A 26,168-nucleotide genomic window follows, 5' to 3' on the forward strand; every position below is an offset into this window, starting at 1 on the left:
ATGGTATTTGCATATTCACTGGCACTGGAGCAGTATCCAAAGGCATGAGCCAAATGGAAGAAACCAAGAGGAGGGAGGTGAAATTAACATACAATGTATTTCCTCGAATTGAAAAATGAGATGGAAGGCGTAGGAGGGGAAGCTCCTAAGAGAGTCCTTTGATGCTTGTTTTTTCCCGAGAGGGAAGAGTACACGGGGAAGTTGTGATTTAAAACTGCAGTTCAGTGATATGCTAAATCCAACTTGAGGGCTTTTAGTGCTGCAGCAGAAATACTGCAGTCTCACGACTCAGCGTGCTCATCTGGAATAAACTTTTTGTGCCAGCTCAGATTTGTTCAAATAGGGATGATTGGTTAACTTTCTGCCAGCGTATTTCATGTCAGATATGATGTCAGCATGCAAACAGAAGTAGCAGTTTGTTGGACCTCCCTCAGCTTGTTCATAGGCACTTCTTGCTCTCTTCCCACCCATATAACCTTCAAGTTGTTGCCTCCATACATCACCACACCCTCCATGGGCAGGTGATATATATACTTTATATATATATATATATATACACCTTATATACTTCTTTCCACTTTGGATATTCATCATCTTTGGTCCTGTCCTTGTCATGGACCTTTACATGGACCTTGCCATGCTCATTCCATCTGCATCAGGCTTTACTGTCACAGCATTGACCTTCTGATGAGCTTCAACAAGTCCCAGTGCTGAGTCCTGCACTTGGGCCACAACAACCCCATGCAACACTACAGGCTTGGGAAGGAGCAGCTGGAAAGCTGCCCAGCAGAAAAGGACCAGGGGGTGTTGATTGACAGCCAACTGAACATGAGCCAGCAGTGTGTCCAGGTGGCCAAGAAGGCCAACAGCATCCTGGCCTGCATCAGGGATAGTGTAGCCAGCAGGGCTGGAGAAGTGATTGTCCCACTGTACTCATCATTGGTGAGGCCGCATCTTGAGTACTGTGTTCAGTTTTGGGCGCTGCAGTACAAGAGGGACATTGAGGAGCTGGAGAGGGTCCAGAGAAGGGCAATGAAGCTGGTGAGGGGTCTGGAGCACAAGTCTGATGAGGAGCGGCTGAGGGAACTGGGGGTGCTGAGGCTGGAGAAAAGGAGGCTGAGGGGAGACCTTCTCGCTCTCTACAGCTCCCTGACAGGAGGGGGTAGTGAGAGGGGGTTGGTCTCTTCTCCCAAGGAACAGGTGATAGGACAAGAGGAAATGGCCTCCAGTTGTGCCAGGGGAAGTTTAGGTTAGACATTGGGAAAAACTTCTACACTTAAAAGTTTATTAAAGACTGGAACAGGCTGCCCAGGGAAGTGGTTGAATTGCCATCCTTGGATGTATTTAAAAGCCATCTAGATATGGTGATCAGGGACATGGTTTAGAAGTGAGCCTGGTAGAGTTAGAGAACGGTTTGACTTGATGATCTTAAAGGTCTTTTCCAGCCATAAGGATTCTAAGATTCTGATACTGCAGTTTGACATTGTCCCCAAGCCAGATTCATACCCCCACCCATAGTGAGATCCTCTGCAAGCAATATGTCCTTCTTTTATCTCCTGCAGTCATAATTCTGTTCACTGCAGTTCTGATGTTGTCCAGGCAGAGTCTCATTGGGGAGGGCTGCTGTGCTGCAGGACTGAAGAAGTGGGGTACTGAGGTCAAAGCCCTGGGAAAAGCCTAGAGGAAGGACAAGGATACTGGTGGCCCCTCATTACCGAAGAGAAATTCTGCCTGTGCAACAAGGAACTCAGCTGCAATTTGTGACAGGGCAGAGATCTTGTATGGAGTTTGCGGGGAAAATCTTGCAAGAGTGTTAAGGTAACTTCTCCTCCATGAAAGAGTGGCAACCTGAAGAAGAGTGTACCTCCATGGGAAAGCACCTCTCAAAGAAATTCAACCATAGGAATCACAACAGTGCTGGTAGAAAGAGACCCTTGGAAGTCTCCAGCCTAACCTTCCCTGGAGCAGGATGGGAAGGACTTTGAGGTATAACCAGGGCTTTGTACAACTGAACCCTGTAAATAATGAGGATAAAGATTCTCTTGACATCTGGCCCAGGGCTGCATCACCCTCCTGGAGAATCACTGTTTCCTAATTCCTAACCTGAGCCTCCTAAGCTTCAGTTTGTGTTTGTTGACCCTTACTGTATTGTCTGGCACCAGTGAGAAGAGTTTGGCTGTGTCATCCTTGTAACGGCTCTTCAATAATGTATAGGCTGCTCTTTGAGACTGCTCAGTCTCCTTTCACCCCATAGAAGAGGTGAAGCCTTCTCTCCACCTCTCTGCTAAATCAGCCCTGCTCCCTTTACCTCTCCTGGCAGATCATGTGCCCCAGGTCTTGACCATCTTCATTGCCTTGACTGATCTGTCTCCAGTTTCTCCACATCCTTTCTGAACTGGGAGCTCAAAACTGAATGCAGTGTTCCAGGTGCAGCACTGAGCAGAGGGACAATAACTTCCTTCTACTTTCTGCCTATGCTCCTTCGCACACAGTCCAGCAAGCAGTTTGTCTTATTTGCAGTGAGAGTGACTACCGGCTCATAGTCACCCTGGCACCCACCATCACCATCAGCCTTTGGCAGCAGGGTTGTTGCTCATCCAGTCTGCTCCCAGCCTGTAGTAATGCAGGGGGTAATCCTGACCCTGGCGCAGAATGAGAGAAGAGAAGGCTATGGGGTGACAGATAGTACAACTATGGTTGACTCTTCCTCTGTTAACCTCATGAGGTTTTTGCTTGGCCCAGTCTTGAAGTTTAAGGTCCTTCTGCATTGAGATTCAGTCATTCAGCTTGCCAAACACCCCCCTTTCCCCCCAATTTAGCATCATCCACAACGTTGCTGGAAGTTTAAAATTTGGTGCACCCCAGTCTGATCTCATAGCTGGCACTGCATCGAGCTGGGTGTAGACTAGAGGCTCCTGAGATTCCTTACACCTTGAATGATCCTGTGATTCTAGGTGAGTTCATATCACAGTGGAAGTAACTGGCAAAGTTTTTGAGCCATACAGACCCACATATCAACTCCTGAGGAGTGACCCTGGCACTGCCAGCCACCAGCTGGATGTCACGTCATTGACGACTATCCTCTGAGCCCAGAAGTTCAGCTGAATTTTCTGCTTTTCCAGCCTGTATTTTCTCAGCCTGCCAATGAGACTGCTATGCATCATGGTGCAAAAGCCTCTTCTGTTTTTCATGGCGAGATGTGTTCTTCTGTTTCATCATTTTGCATGCACTCCACCAGTCTTCGCACACTTTGCTCCTCCCAGAACCTGTGTCAGGCTTGGAGACAGGGCTTCTGTGCCTGTCCCTCCCTTGGGCTGTGATCAGGGCTGCGTCACATCCTACTGACTCCCACCACAATCAGCAATCCCAGACCGAGAACACCGAGAGCTCTGCTGGGAGCTTTACTTTTCACCCTTTTCCCAGAAAAACTCCTCTTTCCTTTCCTTACATGTGCACACCCACACCTATACACAGATGTAGGCATGACCACATGTGCACATGTGTGCACACTTATTTATACACACGCATGCACGTATATGCACACATACACACATTTGCATTCATTCACGTGTACACATGCATACAGGCTCATGCACATATGGCCACACTGCCTCTTGCACACATGGACACAGGCGTACATATGTACATCGGTGCATATACCCATTCACCCAGGAACATATACATACATATGCACACATGTGGAAATGGCTCTATACAAATACGATCCACACCTCCCACCAGACACACATAGAGGAACACATACACACTCACCTGCCCAGTTACAAAGACAGTTCGTTGCTTCACCGTCCTCTATATTCATCCCAATTGGTGTGAGAGGCATCAGCTGGATCCCAGTCTCCAAATCATCATCCACCAAGTGTCTGACCTCTGTAAATACGGCAGGTCTTAAAAAACTCCTGTGAAACTTAAAGGAGTACAGCAGCAATGCCCAAATGATTCCTGGGACAAGACACATTCTTATCTTGGTCAACTTTTCATCGTGCTAGATGTTAGTGTGGACCAGTGCCGTGGTATCCAGCCCCTAGGGTTGCCTGAAAAGCAGCAGAAATGTCAGTGGCAGGGCACTGGGTATATGATGTCATCTCTGTCCTACCAGGGATCACAGAATCATAGAATGGTTTGGGTTGGAAGGGACCTTAAAGACCATCCAGTTCCACCCCCCTGCCATGGGCAGGGACACCTCCCACCAGCCCACGTTACTCCAAGCCCCATCCAACCTGGCCTTGAACACCTCCAGGGATGGGGCAGCCACAGCTTCTCTGCGCAACCTGGGCCAGGGGCTCACCACCCTCAAAGTGAAAAATTTCTTCCTCATATCTCATCTAAATCTCCCCTCTTCCAGTCTGAAGCCATTCCCCCTCGTCCTATCTCTACATGCCGTTGTAAAAAGTCCTTCCCCAGCTCTCCTGTAGCCCCCTTCAGATACTGGAAGGCTGCTATAACGTCTCCCCGGAGCCTTCTCTTCTCCAGGCTGAACAACCTCAACTGTCTCGGCCTGTCCTGATCCCATCCCACGGGATCCGTCCCATGACTCATCTTGCAAGCACAGGTCAGAGGTCCAGGCCAGGTATTGACTTTCCCATACATATATGACCAAGTCTACTCATTTCAGGGACTTCCAAATAGGCCCTACTACCACCACCACAGCTGATGAACAGTGCAAAGAAGGTCCTGATGAGGAACCCATTGACTACCTGGAGGAAAAATTCATTTTCCAAGCTGTGAAGACACCAGTGACCACTTTCATTCTCTTGCTTAAGATATATCATACCTGTGGCTGGACTCTTGAGGATACAGATGAGCTGTCCCGGAGTGGATGCTCAGTCTGTGACGAGAACATTGGAAGAGTGAGGAAGAAGCTACTTGTGATGGTGTGTCCACAGGCAAGTGAACATAGGCATTATAAATCATTGCTCTATAGACAGTGCATGTAAGAATGAGGACTCATTTTGCATCACTGGCTTTGCCCCAGGTTATCAGAATGATTTTTGGCAAGCTGAAAGTCTCTTGAAAGTGTTTAAATCTTTAAGAGGGAAGAATTTAAATGTCTGACAGGGAAGACCAGTGAAGAGGGCACCGAAGTATAACTAGTGTGAGCAATATTTTATGTGGGGGGCTCCAGGAGTTTCCAGTCAGATAAAAACTGCCTGTGCAAACTTCTGCAGTGAAAACTCTCAGGGAATCAGCGCATGTGTCTAGGCTGAATGTCCTCAAGTGTGAGATTCTTGGGGGAATTTGAGCTCAGTGCTATATGCTAAGAACACGGCAAGCAAAATATCTCCTTTCATAGCTTCCTCAGAAAGACCAGGACAAGATGAAACTCCTGACAATGGTCAGAGCTGAAAAAGGTTTGGCTCCTTTGAAAAATCAGGAAAAAAAGCATTTTTGGAGGCATCCAAAGGTATTGCGTCTTCTCCAACTCAGCATGGAGCTCTGGACCGCTTTGATGGTTGTACAGAATAAGAGCGATCCAGACCCAGGTCTAACCCACTCAATACCTGCTCAGTTACCGCTTGAGAGGCAGGAGAGCTCGCGGCAGGGGGGGTTAAGCAGCAAGGTTTGATAGTTATTGTCCGCCAAAGTGAGCAGCCGAGCCTAATGCATGGTCATTCATTACAGACTTTCTGAATGGTCAGCTGCAGTATTAGAGCTGGTCAAAGGTCTCTCCAAACATTTACCATCCATTAAAAGCTAACCTTTCTGTGTGTACGTTTGAGCTTTGAGTTCTTGAATAGCTGCGGGCTATGCATAAGACTCGGTGCTTCTCTGGGGGTCTATTACACTGTCAAACCCAGCTCAGCCTTCCTAAACGCCCCAGCAGCATTCCTGAAGTGGACTCTCCCTCCCCGCCTCCCATCACTCCTCCCGGAGCCTGAAAGCCGTGAACAGCTTGCTGGCAGCTGGACATTCCTTATGGGCACTGTCAAGTTTGCTGGTCTTCTCCCTCCAAAAATAAACAGCAAAACATATTTGAGATCAGAGCTTAGTAGGAAATGGTTTTCTTTCCTTCTCAGGGCAAATTTTCAAAGATTTGGATTTTTTCCCATCATATATTGTGATCAAAGCAAAAATTGTGGAGTGTCAGGGTGAGCTGACAGTCTGATTTTTCAATGGGGTCAATCAGATTTGTCATTTTGGCAATGTTTTAAATGGAATGAGAACTTCTTCTTTCAAAACCTGGAGAGATGCTGCTTTAGGGACAGCGACTTTATCAAAATTTGTGTTTTCTGTGCTCTCAGATGATGCTTGGCTATTGATGCTGTGTGCCAGAGCCAGGCAGTCCTCCTACTCTTCTCCAAGACAAAAGTTTACTGTGAAAACCCCAGAAGCCTCGGGTTCTCCTCTCCTCTCTCTCGCACTCAACTTTGCCTTGTTTTTTAAATCCTGTGTCAAAAGGCACGCTGTCCCTTTTTGCTTTGCAAAAGGCATTTCTTATGTCTTTCCCTTCCCTCCACGTCTCCCCTATTTTCTAGTTCTCCCTCATTTAATCACCTCTTTCCTACCTCAAGGTTTTAGAGATGCTCCTGGCAAACACCTGATGTGCGTTACACTGCAGGTGGCCTTGTATGACCCGTGATCTCATGGCTTCTGGTTTGGAGCTAGCTTGCATTTGGTGAGTTTGGCTTGAAGTGTTAGCATAACAAACCAGCAGCGTTTGCTTGAAAATAAAGCATAATATATCTTTAGGAGCGCTTACATGTGAGAAAAGGAATTTTTTTTTTCTGGGCACTTAGGAGGGCTTAAATTATGGCTACCCTGGGAGGGACCAGGATACTGTGAATTCACACACTATGTGGCATGCAATGATTTTTTTAATCTAGGTAGTCCTCTGACCTTTGAAGCTAGGAGTTTTGGGTCTGAGTCTTTGAGCTGATTCATTCTTTTCTGGCTCTCAACGTTTTTGGACTTAAAATAAAGCACTTACATCTATAAATAGGTACAGAAACAACGTGTTTGAGTTTCAAAGCTGCTGAAGGACTTGTTTCTCTCACTGCTGCTACTGGTTTTACCCTCACAAGGGAAGAAGTCAAAATACGCATGCCAAATTCTTTTTACAGCTTTATGTTAACATTGCTCTGGATGAAGTGAGCTATAAAGAGTTTAAAAGAGAAAGAACATGGGAAATGGAAAATGAGAGGAACAGAAATCTTTTCCCTGTTGAGGAAGTTTCTTCCAGAGGACTTGCACTGCCCTGAATAAAGGAGGCACTAGCTGGCACTAGCATCTATCCATGGTCTGGCCAGGAGGGATCAGCAGAGTTCAACCACAGGGACAACCAAGGCAGCCACAGCATTAAATCGGACTCACAAAATAAGTAGAAAGTATCTCAGAATGCCCCCATCAAAGCCTAATTATCTGCTGACTTCTTAGACATGAGAGAATTTTCTTTGTCTATTTAATTTCATGCTTATCATCAAACTAGTCATTAAATGGCTGAGTATTAGGGGAAAAATTCAAGGCTTTCTGGTCTGTCTTGTTTAATCCTTCAGCCCCTCCCTTCCCTCCTCCCCGTCCCACTTTCTCACTGGCATAGTCAGGCAAGGGGAAAGGAGACAGGGTGCCATGGTACAATCTCTGCCTTGCGGTCTCAAAACGGGCGGGGTGGGAGGGTGCATAATCCCAGGTAAAGGCTAGGATGGAAAATCCTCCAGTGCCACATCAGGGCATCAGGGCTCAGCAATGCAGCTCTGAGTGCTGGAAATACGTACTTCACATCCCACGGGATGTCACAGAATGGCAGAGGCCTCTAAGAGTGGGATGAGACCCAGAGGTCTGATCATTATAAGGAAAATTAATAGTCTGGGAGTCAGGTAATTTGTTAAAAACATAATCAAAATGATTAAACATCAAATGATGCTGGGCTTTCCTGTCTCATAACATATCATTGGGGGATATTACATAAAATTGGAAAATAAAAAGTTTTCAGCCAGGGAAAGGCTTTTGTATGTAAGACGAATCAAGGATGGAGAATTACTGCTTTGGGCTATCTTTGAAACCAGGAACATGGAAACACTGAAGGAGAGATCAGTTATTTAAACTGATGACAACACAATCCCACTGGAATGAATTACCACTTTGGGCCTTGGCTGCTCTTCAGCTAGATTGTTTGGAGGCAACGGGGATACAGCCTGAAACAGTTACTTGCAGCCTTGTTTGAAAAACCTTGTTCTGGCCATGGCAGGATTTTGGCTCGGCTAGACCAGAACCCACCTGGTTCAGCAATTCCCAGGTTCACAAATATTTGTGGCAATATCCTGTCTACTTCTCCAAGTGTGATGTATTTCCTTCTGAGGGGACAGCACTGCAACACCCTCTGTCCGATAAGACTGTACATCAAGACAGTCCCATCTACAGCATCCTTGATAAAGTGTTTTGCCTTGATGCCAACACTGCTGCTTTCTGCAGTTTGGTTTCTGACATCCAGGAGGAACCATTTCCCCAGCTGCAGTCTCCAAGCCATAAACTTTTGACCTGAGCTAATTACTGAATTCACTTTATAGAAGTAATGAGGTTCTGAGCCTCTGCAATGCCTTGGAGGCTCTAGAGAGTCCAAGCCAAAACCTGAGCTCCCTAATCATTTCTGACTCTGTTTTTTTATTCATTTACTGAGTGCCCTGAGGCACTGCCGCTCCTTGAGCTCTCTGGGAGGAGCTGCAGTGCTGCTTCTCCCCAGTTTGCAACTGGGCAAACTGTCCCATTTCAGGGCTGTAGGTATACTCAGCACCTCAGTAATGAGAGGAGGAGATACCAGTGGGGACCAGTGGTCAGAGCAGCAGGGACAAGAGTTGTGCTCTAGTCTTCCCTCAAGTCTACTATTAGACAGCTTGGGTCTCCTCCTGCCTCAAATTCCCCAACAAAGAAACTGATAGCACTTTGATATCTGTGGGTAGTATAATGATGAAAGAAGGTGAAGTGTTGCTGTACAGTACCATATATGGACACTGGCAGCAAGACCACAGGTGAGAACAGGCTCCCATACTGCAGAAATGTGTTCCTGTGCTTTGGTCAACTTGTGCAGTCACCATCCCTCTCCTGTTGCTGAGTTCTTCCTACCCAGTATAGACTTTTTATAGGTATTTTTATAGATATTTTAACCAGTGGTCCAAAACTAAGCCCATCCTGTCTTTCACTGGGAACATCCAGGATGTCTCAGCAGCTGAAGAAGAGCTGGAGACCTGTGCTGAACCCCTCAGTCTCAGTCTCCAAGTCCACCACTGGTCTCTAGCTGCTCACAGAGCTAATGGTCCTGGCTTCCCCTCTCAAAGGACTTCTCCTGCCCTTGTGCTTGCTCTTTCTCCCTCCAACTCTTACGTGCAGTAGCACCCACAGGGCTGAAAACTTGCTGAGGGGCAGAAGGCGGTGACTGAGTCACCCATGTATGGATGCTGCTGACCAAGTTCTGGCTCCAGCCCTCAACTCCAGCAAGCAACCTCCCACTCTGGGGCAGCGTGGTGAAAAGAGCATCCCCACTTCCCAAGGGGGAAGGCAGGCAAGCTGTCGCTGGCTACCCTCATGGCCATTTTGCAGGAAGAAATAGATAGTGGTTCTGCTGGAAATGTGATCTCCTGGTGCCAAGTCAGCTGTACTGCCACAGTGGTCTCCTGCTGAGCCTCAGTGAGTCTTGTCATGGGCAGTGTGGGACCCCAAGCTGAGCCATGCTCCACAGCGGGCAGCACTGGACCCACAGCCACGTCCTTTCTGCTCGTGGCCAAGTATGGGCAGAAAGAGCTTGCATCTGCTTGACAAATACTCCAGCCCTTACGCGTTTAGCCCGGCAGTGCGGGCAAGAGCAGTGGCGGCTCAAGCACCCGAAAGGCTGGGCTCTGACATCACAGCTGCCACAATGCAGGAGTGGACCTGATGCTGCTGTAGACAGAAATAAAGCAATCCTGGTTAGGAGAAGGCAACGAGATTTACATTGCAAATCTGTACAAGGTTGAGTGTCAGGGCCAGCACACAGTCCTTAATGTGGTCTTGGCAAACACAGCTGCCCTTGCTGAGAGTGACGTGGCTGCTAATCACATAATGATGCCACTTTTCTTTCTGCTTTTCCTCTGTCTCATTTCAGACAGATGGGTAGTGATTCAGAGAAAAAGTGGAGACTTTGTGAGCATCCTTGTGTTCAGCCTTACAACCGAAATAATGTTATTTTAACAGGCAGGTTTGAGAGATGACCTTAGCTGACACAGGCCAGTGGAACTAACCTCAGCATTTGCAGTAAAAACTATAAGATATTTTTCTTTCTAGTATAAAGATTCCCTAAAAATACACGTCATATTTCTAGTTTTAACTCATAACCACGGAAGCAAAGCTTGTGTCATCTGAAATGCTTGAAAAGCGGGTGTTTTACAACAGCTGTAGCAGGAAAGTGAAGTGGGCTTGGGGAAGCACTAGTGGTTCTCCCAACCAGCCTGTGATACAGACACAGGGGAGAAGAGTCTTGGCCCGTGGAAATGCACCAAAGTCTTTTGCCGTCAGTGGAGAGAGGCTGATTTTGCATCACTTGCTGTGAACAAAGAACTGAGCTGGTTTGGAGTCTGCAGGGAAGTGATGCAGAAAGATCTGTGACTGGACAGGTATAGATAAGCTGTGAATGCCTGTTACCAGCACAGTTTTATAATATCCTAGAATCATATAACTATAGTATACAATTTTATAACATTATAGAGGTTTTATAATTCATCAAATCACCCAGCAGAAGGTAAAACTATCTCTTGGGAAATACAGATCCACAAGGATAGTAAGCTACCACCAATTCAGTGATGGATACTGCCAACAGAAAATGATATTGAATTTCAGGTACTTTTCCAAAAATGAGAAGAAAAAATGAATCTCTTCATGATGCATTGGTCACCTTTCAAGTTCAGCCCTCCCACCTCCTCCACAGACTCCCGCACCTTTCACTTGCACTTTGTGCTCAGTTTAGCTTGTTGGGCGTATCGCTCACTGTCAGCGGAGCTGCCCTGGCTGTGGGCAGCACGACCAGGGAGGTGAAGATCCCTGGCTAGTCTCGTGAGACACTGGTTTACCAGGGACTAAAGTGATTATGGATTCCTCCCAACACGGGCAGTCCAAAATCATGGGAACAGTGCCATGAAACCTGGAGCTCTTGTGCTGCTGCACCATGCTGCAACTAATTACACCACAATGCTTGGGTCACAGGAACAGTGTTGGAAAACTTGAAGGAGCAATGAAGTAAATCCATTTCATTAAAACAGTGAAGGCTGGTAGATGTAATTTTGCAGATCTCATTTATTGTTAAATAAACCTGCCTTGTACTGGGGCAAGTAAAACCCTGCTGCCAGTGCAATCAATGACTGGAGTGAGCAACTGCAACTGAAGCTGGAAGACAACTGGATTGTAACCTAAGAGGTGCAAGGTTGGCTGCTGGAGGTAGACTTTTTTTGCAGTTAGTCCATCTAGTCTGGTTAGAAAAAGCAGATAAGCTTTAGGAAAAACAAGCTCTTCTTTGAATTTGAAATAGAGGTAGCAAATTGACAGATAGCTCAGAAAAGTGACCAGAGCAGTACAGCAGGGCCAGCTAATCACTGGAGATAAGATCTCCAACTAACAGCTCCTGCTGTGGCACCTTCCCTCTCCCTCCAGACATCCTGGTAAGCAGGTAAACGCCACCATATCAGTGGAGTGTCCTCACTTCCAAGGTGACATCTGCAGCTCCAGCTGCCTGTATCAGTGCCCGGTCCACTCCTGCTGTCAAGGAAGCTGAACCAAACTGATGCAAACAATGCTTCTCAGCCTGTGATGCGTGCCTCGCTCTTAAAGAATAGAAAGGCTAACAAGATACAATCTGCTACTCCATCCCTTTTCAGGTATTTTCCAGCCCCAAAGAAATATGATTTATGTTACTTTCAGGTGCCAAAAGCATCTCATGAGAAGATGGCAAAGCTAACTCCCTGAAAGGAGGGTGTAGTGAGGGGTGGTTGGTCTCCCAAGGAACAGGTGATGGGACAAGAGGAAATGGCCTCAAGTTGCGCCAGGGGAGGTTTAGGATGGATAATAGGAAAAATTCCTTCACCGAAAGGGTTAACAAGCATTGGCCCAGGCTGCCCAGGGCAGTGGTGGAGTCACCATCCCTGGAGGTACTTAACAGAGGGGCAGACGTGGTGCTGAGGCACATGGTTTAGTGGTGGTTTGGGCAGTGTTGGTCTGATGGTTGGACTCAATGATCTTAAAGGTCCCTTCCAACCCAGATGATTCTATGATTCTATAAATTCCCAAGAAGAAAGTTTGCAAAAGCACCAGAAAAGTCGGTGATAGGGCTGGATTGGATGGTTGGACAGTTGGATGATGAGTGCAGACTTGGTAAAAAGAAACCTCCCTGAAGAGATGCCTGCCTGGAGCCTATGCTATACATTCCTGAATGCCACTATAGCCCACAGTTTACTGGGCTATAAAAAACTCCTGGAACCCTCTGAGCAGAGCACCAGTCTCCCTTGGGCATTGGCCTGAAAAGCACCCCACTGTTCTAATCACACTCTGTCTGAGAGACACCCAATCAAGCTGGCTACCAGGGACTCTTTGGCACGGGAGGTACCAGGCTGTACCAAATAGCAAATCGCACCTTTTATGTCTGCATGCAGACATCACACTTTCTCCTGGCCTCCGTTAGTGCCAAAAGACCTGGTAAGGTTTTGTTCATATTACTGGAGAAGGTTTTAGGAAAATTCCTGTATGACATTCTTTAGACGACTCTCTCCACCCTCCCCTCACCCATACAGACAATCCACTTTTCCCTCCTGGGGGACTCCAGCTGGATTGACAGAAGAAGACATCTATCCTGTGGATGCACGCAGCTCCCGGGGCTTCTTTGTGTCAGGCTGTTTTAACAACAAACATATCACAGACCCTGGAGCATCCAGTCCAGTGTGTGAGAAGCAGGGAGAGGTAGCCCGGCACGTCCATCTCTTTATGCTTGGATTAGCCAGTTGATGAAACGTAGATGAAAACGATTTTTAGTTTTTTTTTTTTTTTTAATTTTGAGATTCCCCATATCGACAAAAGGTGAGCATGAGGCAGATTGACACCCAGATTTGACTTGGAACGCAGTCCAGAATTAACCTATTAAACTAATGAACAAAGCAGTATAGTTATCTGCATCAGTTTGCCCAAATTAGACCTAGCAAATGGGTGTTTATTCAGTGGAAAAGAGCACCACATAAAAGATCTGTGCCTAAAATTTCCCAAAGCAGCTGATGATTTTGTCTAATTCTGATGGAATTCTTAACCTGACACATTTCAGAGAGACTGACTGTCAGGGAATCGACCCCTGGAAAAATCAGGATAATAGCGCATGGTTTTGCTCGCATATTTTAAGATTTTCCTATGTAAGTGTTAAATTATGCATACAGTTCAGGGCTACATTACTGCCAAAACAGAATCTGTCCTAATACATTTATGTATCAAACAGGGCTGCCCAGTAAATAAATTCAGGTTTATAAAACCAGAATTTTTAAGATCCAGACCCAGAGATTGCTGTGGGATTTGGGATTAAGGGGGGAATACCATCTCGGTAGAAGGCAACTGAGGTTCCTAACACTTTCCTGATGCTGGGCAAATGGATACGAGGTGCTGCATTTGTTGGCAGGATATTTGCAGTTTCATCTGATCGTTGACTGGGCATGGCAATGTCATTTCTTGCCCCTTCTGCATCCTTGGCTTTGTTGGAGGAGGCTCTTTTGTTCCTGTTTTCTGAATTTCATTGATAAGGTCAAACTGAGACGTGATCAGCAGGCACAAGGCACAAGGATCTCAGTCACAGAAACATGGAATCATAGAAACATAGAATCATAGAATGGTTTAGGTTGGAAAGGACCTTGAAGATCATCAAGTTCCAACCCCCCTGCCATAGGCAGGGACACCTCCCACTAGACCAGGTTGCCCAAGGTCACATCCAGCCTGACCTTGAACACCTCCAGGGATGGGGCCTCAACAACCTCTCTGGGCAACCTGTTCCAGTGCCACACCACCCTCACAGTGAAAAACTTCTTCCTAATGTTCAATCTGAACCTGCCCTCTTCCAGTTTAAAGCCATTCCCCCTTGTCCTATCTCTACATGCCCTAGTAAAAAGTCCTTCCCCAGCTCTCCTGTAGGCCCCCTTTAGGGACTGGAAGGCCACAATAAGATCTCCCCGGAGCCTTCTCTTCTACAGGCTGAACAGCCCCAACTCTTTCAGCCTCTCCTCATAGGAGAGGTGCTCCAGCCCTTGGATCATCCTCGTGGCTCTCCTCTGGACAACCCATAGAACGGTTTGGGTTGGAAGGGACCTTAAAGACCATCAAGCTCCACTCCCCTGCCCTGGGCAGGGGCACCTCCCACCAGCCCACGTTGCTCCAAGCCCCATCCAACCTGGCCTTGAACACCTCCAGGGATGGGGCAGCCACAGCTTCTCTGCGCAACCTGGGACAGAGGCTCACCACCCTCACAGTCAAGAATTTCTTCCTAATATCTCACCTAAATCTTCCCTCTTTCAATCTGAAGCCATTCCCCCTCGTCCTATCACTACATGCCCTTGTAAAAAGTCTCTCTCCAGCTTTCTTGTAGGCCCCTTCAGATACTGGAAGGCTGCATGGAGAACTGAGCCATGTTTAATTGTTATGATGATAATATACTGCAAAGGAGGCATGGAGGTACCAAACATACCCAATGTAGTGTATGTACCACAAATCCATCGAGGTCAGTATTTCATCTCCAGCAGTGATCTGTGGCTGTCACCCAGGGAAGAATAAAAGCATGAGGCAAATATACTCCCTCAGGATATTCTCTGAATCTCCAGCCATTTGTGTCTCAAAGATCCCTACGGCTTGGGGATGCTGCAGTGTTTCTCACCACTGGGTGTGTTTGTTTGTTTTTTATTTTTTTTCCTTCTATCTCTATTTCTGTCATATTTTCCTGGCGTCATTGTAGAAGGGAGGGAGTTAGTGAAATTGTGGAGATGTTGCTTGAATTCTTTTTCCATTGGCCTGACCTTCCCCACCCTTGCAGTATCCCTTTACCTGGCATGTCTATGAAGAAGGGAATGTTGGTCCAAGCAGTTGTGACTCTTCTGGCCACAGATCAGCCTCAAAACTGATCATGGTAGTAGTACAGAAACATTCTTAATTTGGGAAGATGAGAAGGAAGGTGCAATGTATCTTTAAAAAGCTTACTGCCCAGGAAGACCTGGGTCCAGCACATCACCCAACAGCCCAAGAAATTTGATAGATGAGTCTCCGACATTCTTGTCGTGTCTCCCCTTCTCTTTTTCTCTTCTTCCACAGCCTTGAAATGCTGAGAGGCGTGCTGTGAGGTCTGGCTTGTGTAAGGCAGTCTGTCAGAGCTGGGACAGGCAGCCCCATGGCCTGCAGCTGGACTAAGTGAGGAGTCTCCATCAAGCATTCATCTAAATGTCTTGCCTCTGCGGCATGCCCTCAGGTTCGACACTCCTTTGTTTTTAAAGCCACAGTTATTAGTATCAAGAAAGCATGCAAAGAGCCAGGGAATACTTTGTGCGCCCGAAAAAGAGAGGGAGGGAGGGAGAGAGACAGGAGGGGGGAAGCGACTTTCTATGCCTGTTGGGATCATGCTTAGAGACACATTTATTAGGGTCTGGTTTTAAATAGAGCATAAGGGTCTGTTTTTTGGGAGAGAGAACAAAGCCCCATAGCTGTGAGGGGAAAACAGGCTGGTACAGGCAGAACAAAGGAGACCCTACAAGGATGCAGGTTTCCCTTTGGTGCTGCAAGGCTTTAAACTACAAGCCAGGGGAGAGCAACGGGGAATGCACCGATGGGGGTTTGAACGCCGCTGTTGGATGTACACGCTGTCTGTAGATCATTTGATAGAGAAAAACCCCACAGTTGGCTGGGGGTTTCTAAGAGAGCAGTGAATACGAAATCCTTTTTCTCCAGTAGGTGCTACACAGGAATGACCTGGGGACACATTAGACAGTGATAAGCGACTCTCTCCATCCCCTTTTATCCTGTTTACAATACAGAGGCTTTCCTTGAACAAAACCCTTTTTTTTTACTCTCCATGCTCCTGGCTGTTGTGTCTAAATGAGCCAATTTGCTGAAGGACTCCTCCTGGAAGGACTTGAAGTCTAACAAGAAAAGCCGCTTGGTTGCAGCATGTTGTTTCTGGCAAAAATCAATTTCTTCACAAAAGAACAGAAATTCGTTGTTGCATTTCAGTGTTTGCCACTTCATCAAAACTCTTGTGATATTTCTTAAAGCCTTGGTCAGGAGGGAAATCCCGGCATCTATTTTCATTCAACCTCTTTATTTCCAGAAAGTGTTTGAAAACAGGGTATAATGACTCAGATAAGGGAGAACAAAGAAAAAGGACTGAATGTATTTGTTACTGCTGCAGTGAATGTTTTTATTCATACCCTGTTTATTCTTGGACCGCTGTGATTCCTGTGGTATGAGTTACCATTAGACATCCAGGGGATAATCTTGTGCCAGAGGCTTGGCTTGCTGCAGGGCAGGACAGACAAAGAAAGTTTCATGCACCATCTGAGATGCAAGTTGGACTTGGTTGGACTCGATGATCTTAAAGGTCTTTTCCAACATAAATGATTCCAAGACAACACTTAAGAGAGGGAAGAAATAGTGGAGAAGGAAAGAACAGAGTACCCTGCTTGCTTGACCCACGAGAGCAGAGGCTGTTCCTACTAATTTTTAAATGACTGATCTTGTGGTATTAAGTAGAATGCTCTACAGAACATATATCTTTCCCAATTTTTCCCAATCAAGTTCATTGACTTGTTAGCATGAAGTCGTGTTGCTTGACAAGAACTCTTTTCCATTAAAGTACACTGACCAGAATGAGTTACAGTCCCAATTTTAGCTTTTTAATCAATCATTTTTTGTATCAGCATTTCTAATGTCCTGGTGCCCTGACTAACTGGCTTATACCCACCCTTTTTTTGATAATCCACCTTCTCCCTGATTTTCCCATAAAGTTAAAAGGTTGCAGGAGCTCAGGTGGCTCAGCAGACCACGACCACAGAGCACGTCAGGTTTTGTAGTCCAGCACATACAAGAAAGGTTTGGGGCTTCAGCTGTTGTTGATTATCTGGTCAAAACAATTAAGAAACTATGTACAGATGAGCTAACAGAAAGCACGCTTTCAGACAACCCCAGAGCAAGGCCTAAACTGCCATCCCCATGAAAAACAACAGAGGAATTTAGGGAATTTAGTGTATCTGAAGGTAAGGGGAAAAAACAGGATTATTAAGAAAACAAAGCTATTTGGACAATCAATGCCCTGAGCTGACCATGACCACTTGTGAACAAGCCTTTGGAGTTAATGTAGTTCTATGAAAATGAAAGACTGAATGGGAAAGCTAGGCAAGGTCCATAGAACGTGGTTATGATGATGAAAGAGCTGGAACAGCTATTTTAGAAGGGATGCCTAGATGCAGGGTTCATCTTAATTCCTGCTCAGTATCTGCATCTCCACGTGCACTAGTCACCTAGACTTCTAGAGATGACCTGACTTCTGGACAACCCCCTGCAGTGCTGCCTCCAGCTTGTGGGGTCCCAACAGCAGGACACGGAGCTGTTGGAGTGGGGCCAGAGGAGGCCCCCGAGATGCTGGGAGGGCTGGAGCCCCTCTGCTGGGAGGACGGGCTGGGAGAGGTGGGGGGGTTCAGCCTGGAGAAGAGAAGGCTCCGGGGAGACCTTAGAGCCCCTTCCAGTGCCTAAAGAGGCTCCAGGAGAGCTGGGGAGGGACTCTTGATCAGGGAGGGAAGCCATAGGAAGTGGGGGAATGGTTTTAAACTGAAAGAGGGGAGATTGAGATGAGCCAAATTCTTGGCTGTGAGGGTGGTGAGCCCCTGGCACAGGTTGCCCCGAGAAGCTGTGGCTGCCCCATCCCTGGAGGTGTTCAAGGCCAGGTTGGATGGGGCTTGGAGCAACGTGGGCTGGTGGGAGGTGTCCCTGCCCAGGGCAGGTGGTGGGACTGGATGGTCTTCAAGGTCCCCTCCAACTCAAACCATGCTCTGATTCTATGAAGTGGGTGCAGTTCGAATGCCCAAAGGCAGCTGTCTCAGCTGACATCTTCGCTGACAACATCTTCACTGACCAACATGGGAATCTACGATCCCTATTTCCCAGTGTGCACACCTGGCAGGCTCAAGGACTGGTTTGAGTTGGAAGGGACTACTCAGCTCCCTCCATCTTCCCCCTCCCCCCATCGCCCCTCAGGCGCGCGGGACGGCGGTGCGGCAGCGCCCCCTGGCGGCCGTGACTGGCGCTCCGGACGGCGCAGGCGCCTTGAGGGGAAAGGGGGGTGGGTGGGCGTGTCCGCGGCCGCCGGAAGCGGAAGTGGGCGAGGCCGGAAGTGAAGGGTGGCGACGTGTGTGGCGGAGCGGGCGGCAGCTATGGAGGGGCTCTACCACCAGACTAACAAGTGCGTGTGGCGACGGGGGGCGGGCGGCTGTCAGGGGCCTGAGCCCCCGCGGGGAGGCCGGCGTCGGGCCCGGCCCCCGCGGTCTGCCTGAGGGGGGAGCGGGGGGAGAGCGGGAGGGCGCACAGCCTGCCTGCGGCCCAGCGCACTCGCAGCGCCCTTTAGAGGCTTTTCTCTCATAAAAAAATTCTCCTCTTCTACCCCGGAGGGTTGCCGTGAGGGTTGTGTTTCAGCCGAGGAAGGAAGTAAAAGCCTGGCCCTGCGGGCTGGCTGTCTGTGTGTCCGGAGTGCCGGCCTGCTTTAGCCACGTCAGCCCAAAAGCAAGCAAAGCCCGGTCGCCTCGGGATTTTAAAGCACGGGATTGCAAGTATTCACTGCAAACGAGGGATTCTGTTTCACTAGATGCACATACATTTAAGGCATACTAATTTGCTTGGATTTTTATGGCGTGTAGGTGTTTCGTGGCAACTAGAAGACACAATTTAAGCCACCTCGGTAAACCTGTGACCCCATCTGTGAAACCACCGTGTTTCACAGATAATGCCAATCTGGTGAGGTAGAAGTGGTATGAAAATGGCAAAATAAGGCAGAAAATCTTGCTTCTCTGTGTGATATGGAATAGCTTGTGGGAAAGACCCAAAGGAGACAGTTAATCCAAATATTAAAACTTTCAGTGGTAGTGGGTTTCTTTGTTGAGCTCTGTTGAGGGAGGTAGTGCAGTAAGAGATGTTCACTCAATAATGGTATAGAGTGATCCTGCAGGGAAGGGTACGAAAGCCTGCCATTGATCTAGAAATGCATATCCATAATGTTGTGTTACTGATAAGGGAAATGTTGCTTTGATCCCATTTCCATATTGCCTTATTCTGTGATCATCTGGGTTGGAAGGGACCTTTAAAGCTGATCCAGTTCCACCAGGGACACCTCCCACCAGCCCAGGTTGCCCCAAGCCCCGTCCAACCTGGCCTTGAACACCTCCAGGGATGGGGCAGCCACAGCTTCTCTGGGGATCGTAGTCGCTAATTTGTGGTTTTGTTGTAGTTTCTTCTCAGTCTGGGGATACTTTTAGTTTTTAAACTCTCTTCCCACCTTTTGCGCAGACTTACTGTGTTTTCTGGCATGGGAAGAGACCTGCTGAGCTTGAAGTAGTTTTCTGATCCAGTTGCACATGATCTGATTTAGTTCCTGCTCCTGGGTTTCTATACAGGCATTTTAAGAGCACTGCGAGTCTCTAGCTGCCTGGGGCGTCCTAGAGAAACTGATAGAAAATGAAAGTATGGAACAAGTATGGATTGTGAAATGCTGGATATTGAATTGGTTCTGTAGTTAATTCCAAGTAATACAGTACCTATGACATACTCAGTTATCTCTTTAGCAGCCCAGCATTGTGATTTGGAAGGTAGCTTTGATAGTTACTAAAAAAATCTCATCTCATAATAACTAAAGAATAAATATTTTATTACTCTGTAAGGTAAGTTCGTTTCAGACGTCTGGCTTCATTTGTGCTGCAGTTATCAAACGGTACATGCACTGGAAAAAGAGTCACTAATGTGACCAAAATTATGATCTTTTGATTTTTTTTTTTTGAAAAAAGGTTGTGATATTTTTTTAAGTTTTAAAATGTATTTCTTGAAGTCTGAATCCCAGCTGCTATGAGGTTGTTCACACCAAGTTTGGCCAAAGGTCCATCTGTCCCAGCATGTGTTCAGCGTGGCCTAACAGCAGAGCCAGAGACAGTGAGAAATGGGAAAATGTGCGATACTTTTGTTGAATATTGTCCCAGTCTCCCAGAAATGTGAGGCGTGGGGGCTATTTGAAACAGAGGAATTTAACAACACACCAGTGTTTGTTTGTTTTCTTTTGCTACTGCTTGTCCAGCATCAGGAATTATTTCTCTTCAGTTTTAAGCTATCTCTTAATTTCATTTGATGTCTCTGTAATTCATATATTGTAAGAGACAGTGAAAGTAATTCCTTATTCACCTTTTCCTGTGCCATTTATGCTCTAGGATATCTCCCCGCTGTCATCTTCAGTCCAGACTGAACAACTATTTCTTGTACAAAAGCTGCTCTGTACTTTTCATAATCTTTATTGTCCTTCACTGAGCCTTTGCTGGTGGTTCTGTTTTCTTTTTGAGAAGGGAGGGACAAAACCTGTGTTTAGTGTTGAAGATGTGCACTACCCATTTATGTGGTGACATAAAGGTGTGGTGTCTCATCAGCACTCGACTTTAGGGGTGTACGTAGGTAGTATTTCACTGCAGATCTATTATTAGGGTCTCCCTTGTACCAACTCTTCTCCCAGTCAGATCTTCCCTCTGATATGCTCACCGCTGGTGAGTTCCTAGTGTGAATCTGAAATCGTGTCTTCGTAGTTGGCTTGGAGTAGGTAGATCTTAATGGCTTTCAGCATGGTGGGTGTGTGACAAAGGGGAGAGGCCCAGTTCAGGTTATAAATACGAAAAGGGAGGTAGAACTGGATTGGAAATCTCTGAAGGAAAAAAAGTAAAGCCCTTTCACCTTGATTTTTTTTTAAACTAAAAGTTATTTTGTAAATGCATATTAAGTGAAAGCACAGCTTTCTTCATACTGAAGAACTGGGTTGTTTTTTTGTGTTCAGTGATGGGCTGTCTGCACTGAATACCATGTAGCTGATTTGTATTTTGTTCTACAAAGTACTTTTAAAGAAAATAAGCTGAAAATTGAGGTATGGAAAAATTATTTGATTTTATCACTGTTAACTGACTTCTGTTAATTTACTTTTTGTCTTTTGATAGGCAAGTCCATGAGGTCCAATCTTACATGGGGCGCCTGGAAACTTCAGACAAAGATTCAGTACACTGTAAGTAATTAATTAGTGAGAAAAGTCCCAATCCCAGTACTGATTTAATATAGCTTGCATGTCTAACCTTGTATGCTTTATCACTGTATTTGCAATCGTTATTGGAACAAATTTTGCTCTTCAGTCATTGTGATCAACTGGTGAGACACAACACCAATGTGGAATGCATTAAAAGTATTTCACTATTTGACTAAAATAAGGTGATGTTTTGTATGAAGGCCAGAGAGGAAAAGACAACAAGAATTTACATCAAATCATCTTCCTATTGTAATTCTTAAATTGACCAGTAGTGCTTATTGTGGATGCTTCTACAATGGCTTGGTATGGGAATGCCAGAGAGGTTTTTTGGTGCGGTTAGATTCTGGAACTCATTGTCAGGGTATGCTGTGGGGGCCTTCAACATAAACAGGTTAAAAAACCCCCACATTGATGCATTCACGTAGGCATAATGAACACATTGATGTGGACAGAACTGCAAATTCAGGACATCACTGGGCTAGTTTGTTACAAGCTCAAAAAGCTGAGAAATGTGATTGAATATCTGTCCTGTTATTTTGCTATTCCTTAAGCATCCACTAACTGGCAGTCTTCCCCAAAAGATGCTTAGTCCAGTTTCTGGGGATAATACCGTGATTTGGTGCACAGGAATTTAAGCAGGATGATTCTAGTAGTTCCTGCTTGCATCAGAGTCAGAACCTGTAATTCCATCTGCTTATGAGAAATATGTAGAACAGCTAGGTGTGAAATAGCTTCAGTAAATTTGGACTATAACCCTGTGCTAATAAAATGACTGTAATAAAATACTATGATACATTGTGGCAGGACTTTTTACCCCAGTGCAGAATTGGCAAATGTATTTTGGACCTGTGTTTGAAGACTTCATTCCTGTATGACTAATTGCTAATGGGCCTCATTAGGAACTTCTGAAGTGAAAGGACACTGCATTGACCGGTGACATTTATGCACATGTTGACTGACTTCTGTTACCCTAAATATATTTGTGAAGCATGACTTTGCTGTAGAAAGGACTGTGATAACTTTCCTATAAAAAAATAACAACTTTTGTCTACTGCTTCTGTTTTTTGTGGTGATTGTACTGCTCCTAGTACAGTGCCAGACTTGCCGGACTGCTTTTCACTGGATCTGATTTTGGAACCTCTTGAAAATTAGCATAATTTGCCATCTTGCCTCTGCTACTTGAGACTATTTCAAGAGACAGGATTATGTACCACCTTCCATAGTCAATAAATGAACATACTGTTTCTCTCTATGTATAAAGATACAGATATGTGCTGTAGATATTAGTGTGTATTTCAGAATTTATGGTGAAAAAGGATTATCTTTTGGCTGAAGAGCAGGAATAGGAGCCAGAAAATCACACTTTCTCTTGCAGCTTTCCTTTTCCAACTTTGGGCAAATAGTCCCATCTTGCTCAGAAAAACATAAGATGACCAAGATAGTATTACTCGTTTGGACTAGCAAAAGCTGATGTACTTATCTGTCTGCTCCCCTGGTTGCTTTTCTGTTAAGTTTAGCTGTTATGAATTAGGACAGTTTGATTGATTTGTGTCTATATATGTGTTAGATACTCTTTGATTGTGCGAGACCAAAAGGCAAAGAAAAGGGGCTGTATGTGCTGTTTGCCTTTCCGGGTTCTGCTCAATGCGATGTTCTGGAAAGTCCTGAGATACTGTGAAGAAATTAGCGGTTGGTTATTAATGCTTTTCTTTATACCTCCTTAGTTTAAATGCAAAATAAGAATAAACAATGTCTGTAGGACTTGGTCATTATTTATATCAGGTCTGACCATGGCAGTCTGAGACTTCATGGCTGCACAGACGGGACGGTGCTTTTGTCCTCTCACAGTCAGTCTGTGGACATGCTCTGGAGGATGCGTACCTTCAGTCTCACAGCTCACCTTCTTTAAACACAAGAATGTCAGATGATTAATAGTGCTCCCATCTTTCATCCTTCTGTGCAATTCTTCAAGTTGTGAAATGCTGGGTGGTGACATGGTTAGAAAATGTGGCTGTCATGAGGAAGGGGGTTGTGCCTTGTACCGAGTTTTGCTGTACAATGACTACAGCAACTGAAAGCATATGACACTTTTTTTCCCCAATTATATCAGTTTTCCACCTCATTAAAGTACAAGTGTATGAGTTTGCGTTGTTTACTATTGCCCCTCTGCTATTTCTGTGCAGATTGTCAGAAGCAATTGCAACATAGATGATGACAGAGGCAATTATTTTGTGGCCTTGTTTTCCCACCTGCCAGGGCTACTCAGCCCTGTTTTGGCCACATCTTTCTGAGCTCTTTGTCCAGTTTGCCAATTCCTGTCAACTCTGAATCCTTCCCATGCTCTGTCCATGTCTCCTGCTGTAGGTATGCATGATGTGTATTAACTCTGTGTTAAAAGTTTTTAGAGGTTTAAATTGCCATTATTGTGAGAATCATCTTGGCTATTAGTTTATGTGAGCAAATGCTGCCGAGGGAACAGGAAGGGGCTGCAGGGGGGAAAGTGAGAGCTTTAAATCCTAATACCTGCAGCTGATAGGGAAAGAGGCTCAGATATCTTGAAGGAGCAGGGGCTTTCCTAGCTCCCTTCTCAGAAGATGAGGGAAAGGGCAAGAGTCTCAAATTACTGAGTTAAAGAAATGGCTTTTCATGATATGTATTGTTCTCGGATACCTGATTTTTTTTCACCCAGGTTTTGCATCTGGCACGTTTTAAATCAGTATTGAATGATTTTGAGCTTTTACCTTCACTCAGATTGCAGGTCTTCAAATCAAATCACATTTTTATTTCCTTGCAGTAGTAGAAAATGAGATTCAGGCAAGAATAGACAATATATTCAGCAACTTGGAACGTCTGGAAATCCTGTCCAGCAAAGAACCTCCCAATAAGCGACAGAATGCTAAACTGTAAGTTCATCTTCTTTGCTATGATAGTGTAGCGTAGTCTTTGTAATTATCTTCATTAAATTTACTGAAGCCCTTTGCCTTTGGATTTGAGTGAAACCTTAATACTTTGCATAACTTATCTCTGTGCTCTACTGTAGCAAAATTGAAGCACAGAGACAAAATCACTTTCCTGCATTTAACCAGACTGGTGATGGAGCTGGATTCATGGCCCTGTTCTGAGATGAGCAGGACATGGCACTTCAAGGCTTAAAAAAAATTCTGCTTTATATGCCATTTGCTTTTAATGGCATTTGTGGAGGTAAGGAGTAAAATTACTTTGGTTGATGTCATTTCTCTGGCCCATTTTCCTAGCTGCTGGTGATTAAAATAGGGAGGTTTCTACAGTTAGCACTGATTTGAGCAGGAGGTTAGACCAGAGACCTCAGACCTCTGTTTTAATATATTCTGTAACTCTACTATTAACATTTAGTCCCAAAATGCCTTTGCAGATACTAGGGGCAGATTTCTTGTCACCTGCATTAGAGAGGTCAGTATCTGAAATTGTCATCTGGGCTTTCTTTGTAGTCATCAAATATTTAATCAGAGGCAATGGAGTTCTGGATGTTATTTGTTTTCGCTAATGGAGATGTCTCCTGTATTGCCCACTGACTTTTAAACTTTTAATAAAAACTCAAACTTAAGTACGTGATGCTAATTAATGAAACTTGAAAGCTTAATCTTTTATGTGCATATCAGGGTCATAAAATAGGAACTGTTCAAATCCTGCCATCTTTCCAAATCTTTTTTAAATTGACTCTTCTCCTGAAGGGACCAGTCATGGGAGAGGATGTCCAAGACACCTCAAGGATTCTGCTTCATGTTCTATCGTTAGCCTCTAGTTAAATAGTCCCCTGTTTAGTAGAAGAATGAAGCATGGAAGATCTAAATCTGGAATAACATTGAATGTCCTTTATCTTCTAGATAAGTAGAACCCATCGCTATTTATTATTCATCACTGTTAATTTATAATGCTCCATTGTTCATATAAAAAACACCAGAAAAGAATGGTATTTTCATCCCTGGGAATATCTTCCTGTTGTTGTTCCTTTCTAGCCGAGTTGACCAGCTGAAGTATGATGTTCAGCATCTGCAGACAGCTCTGAGGAACTTTCAGCATCGCCGTTACATCCGGGAGCAGCAGGAGCGACAGCGAGAAGAGCTGCTTGCACGTACATTCACTACCAATGTAAATATTCTTTATTTTAGATCTCTGTGTTCTAAAAGTCATAGTCTTTCAGAGAAGTTTCAGGCACAATGTAGGCATGACTCTAGTAGATTGCTGCTGTGAGATGTAAACGGAGTAAAGATAGAATAGCAATACCTGTTGAAAAAGTACAACTCTCTCACGAGGAAAAGTTGGGCTATTAAGAGGCAGTAGTAGAAGATTTCAGAAACTGCTGCTTCTATTTTATCCAGTGCAGTTTGATCTGACTTTATATAGCGGTTTCAAAGGGTGGATGAGGTGGGTACCAAAGTATATGTGTCAAATGTCTTTGTCAAATGCTGAGACTTCTAAAATGCCTGGCTTTTATACACCCTGCTGTCAGTAGGTGTCAGTGAACTTTCATTTGTCCAAATTTAAATCACACAGCTGGGAAAAAAAAAACCATGCTTTTTACCTGTAAATGATTAAAAAGTTTTTAATAGCAGGAATGTGTTTCCACCTGTTCTTGTTAATTCTTGGTTCCTCCACTGGGGAGTCCCCTCCAGTGCAAATTCCTAGAGGAATTTTGCTCTGAATAATGTAGGCTTGCTTTCAGATTTCACTTTTCTGTAACTCAAAAGCTATTTGTCTTTTTTCGTTTTTTTTTTTCTTCTTTTTCCCTTTTTTCCCTTTTTTCCCCTTTTTTTCCCTTTTTCCCCTCTTCCCCTCTTCCCCTCTTCCCCTCTTCCCCTCTTCCCCTCTTCCCCTCTTCCCCTCTTCCCCTCTTCCC

General features: G+C 45.4%; 1 protein-coding gene across 2 annotated transcripts in view; it reads left to right on the top strand.

Annotated features, from left to right (window-relative positions):
- Positions 1-18,362: 18,362 nt before the first annotated feature.
- The window catches only part of GOSR2 (golgi SNAP receptor complex member 2), a 13,394-nt gene continuing 5,588 nt past the window's right edge, over positions 18,363-26,168 (top strand). For both annotated transcript variants that reach the window (XM_082494947.1, XM_082494948.1), the window contains exons 1-4: positions 18,363-18,436; positions 21,210-21,274; positions 24,087-24,195; positions 25,288-25,420. In XM_082494947.1, the coding sequence (XP_082351073.1) occupies positions 18,408-18,436; positions 21,210-21,274; positions 24,087-24,195; positions 25,288-25,420 (336 nt within the window). In that variant the 5' untranslated portion in view covers positions 18,363-18,407. The remainder of the gene's footprint in view (positions 18,437-21,209; positions 21,275-24,086; positions 24,196-25,287; positions 25,421-26,168) is intronic.

This window comes from Vanellus vanellus, assembly GCF_965231255.1.
Source record: "Vanellus vanellus genome assembly, chromosome: 24".
NCBI classification, from domain to species: Eukaryota; Metazoa; Chordata; class Aves; order Charadriiformes; family Charadriidae; genus Vanellus; species Vanellus vanellus.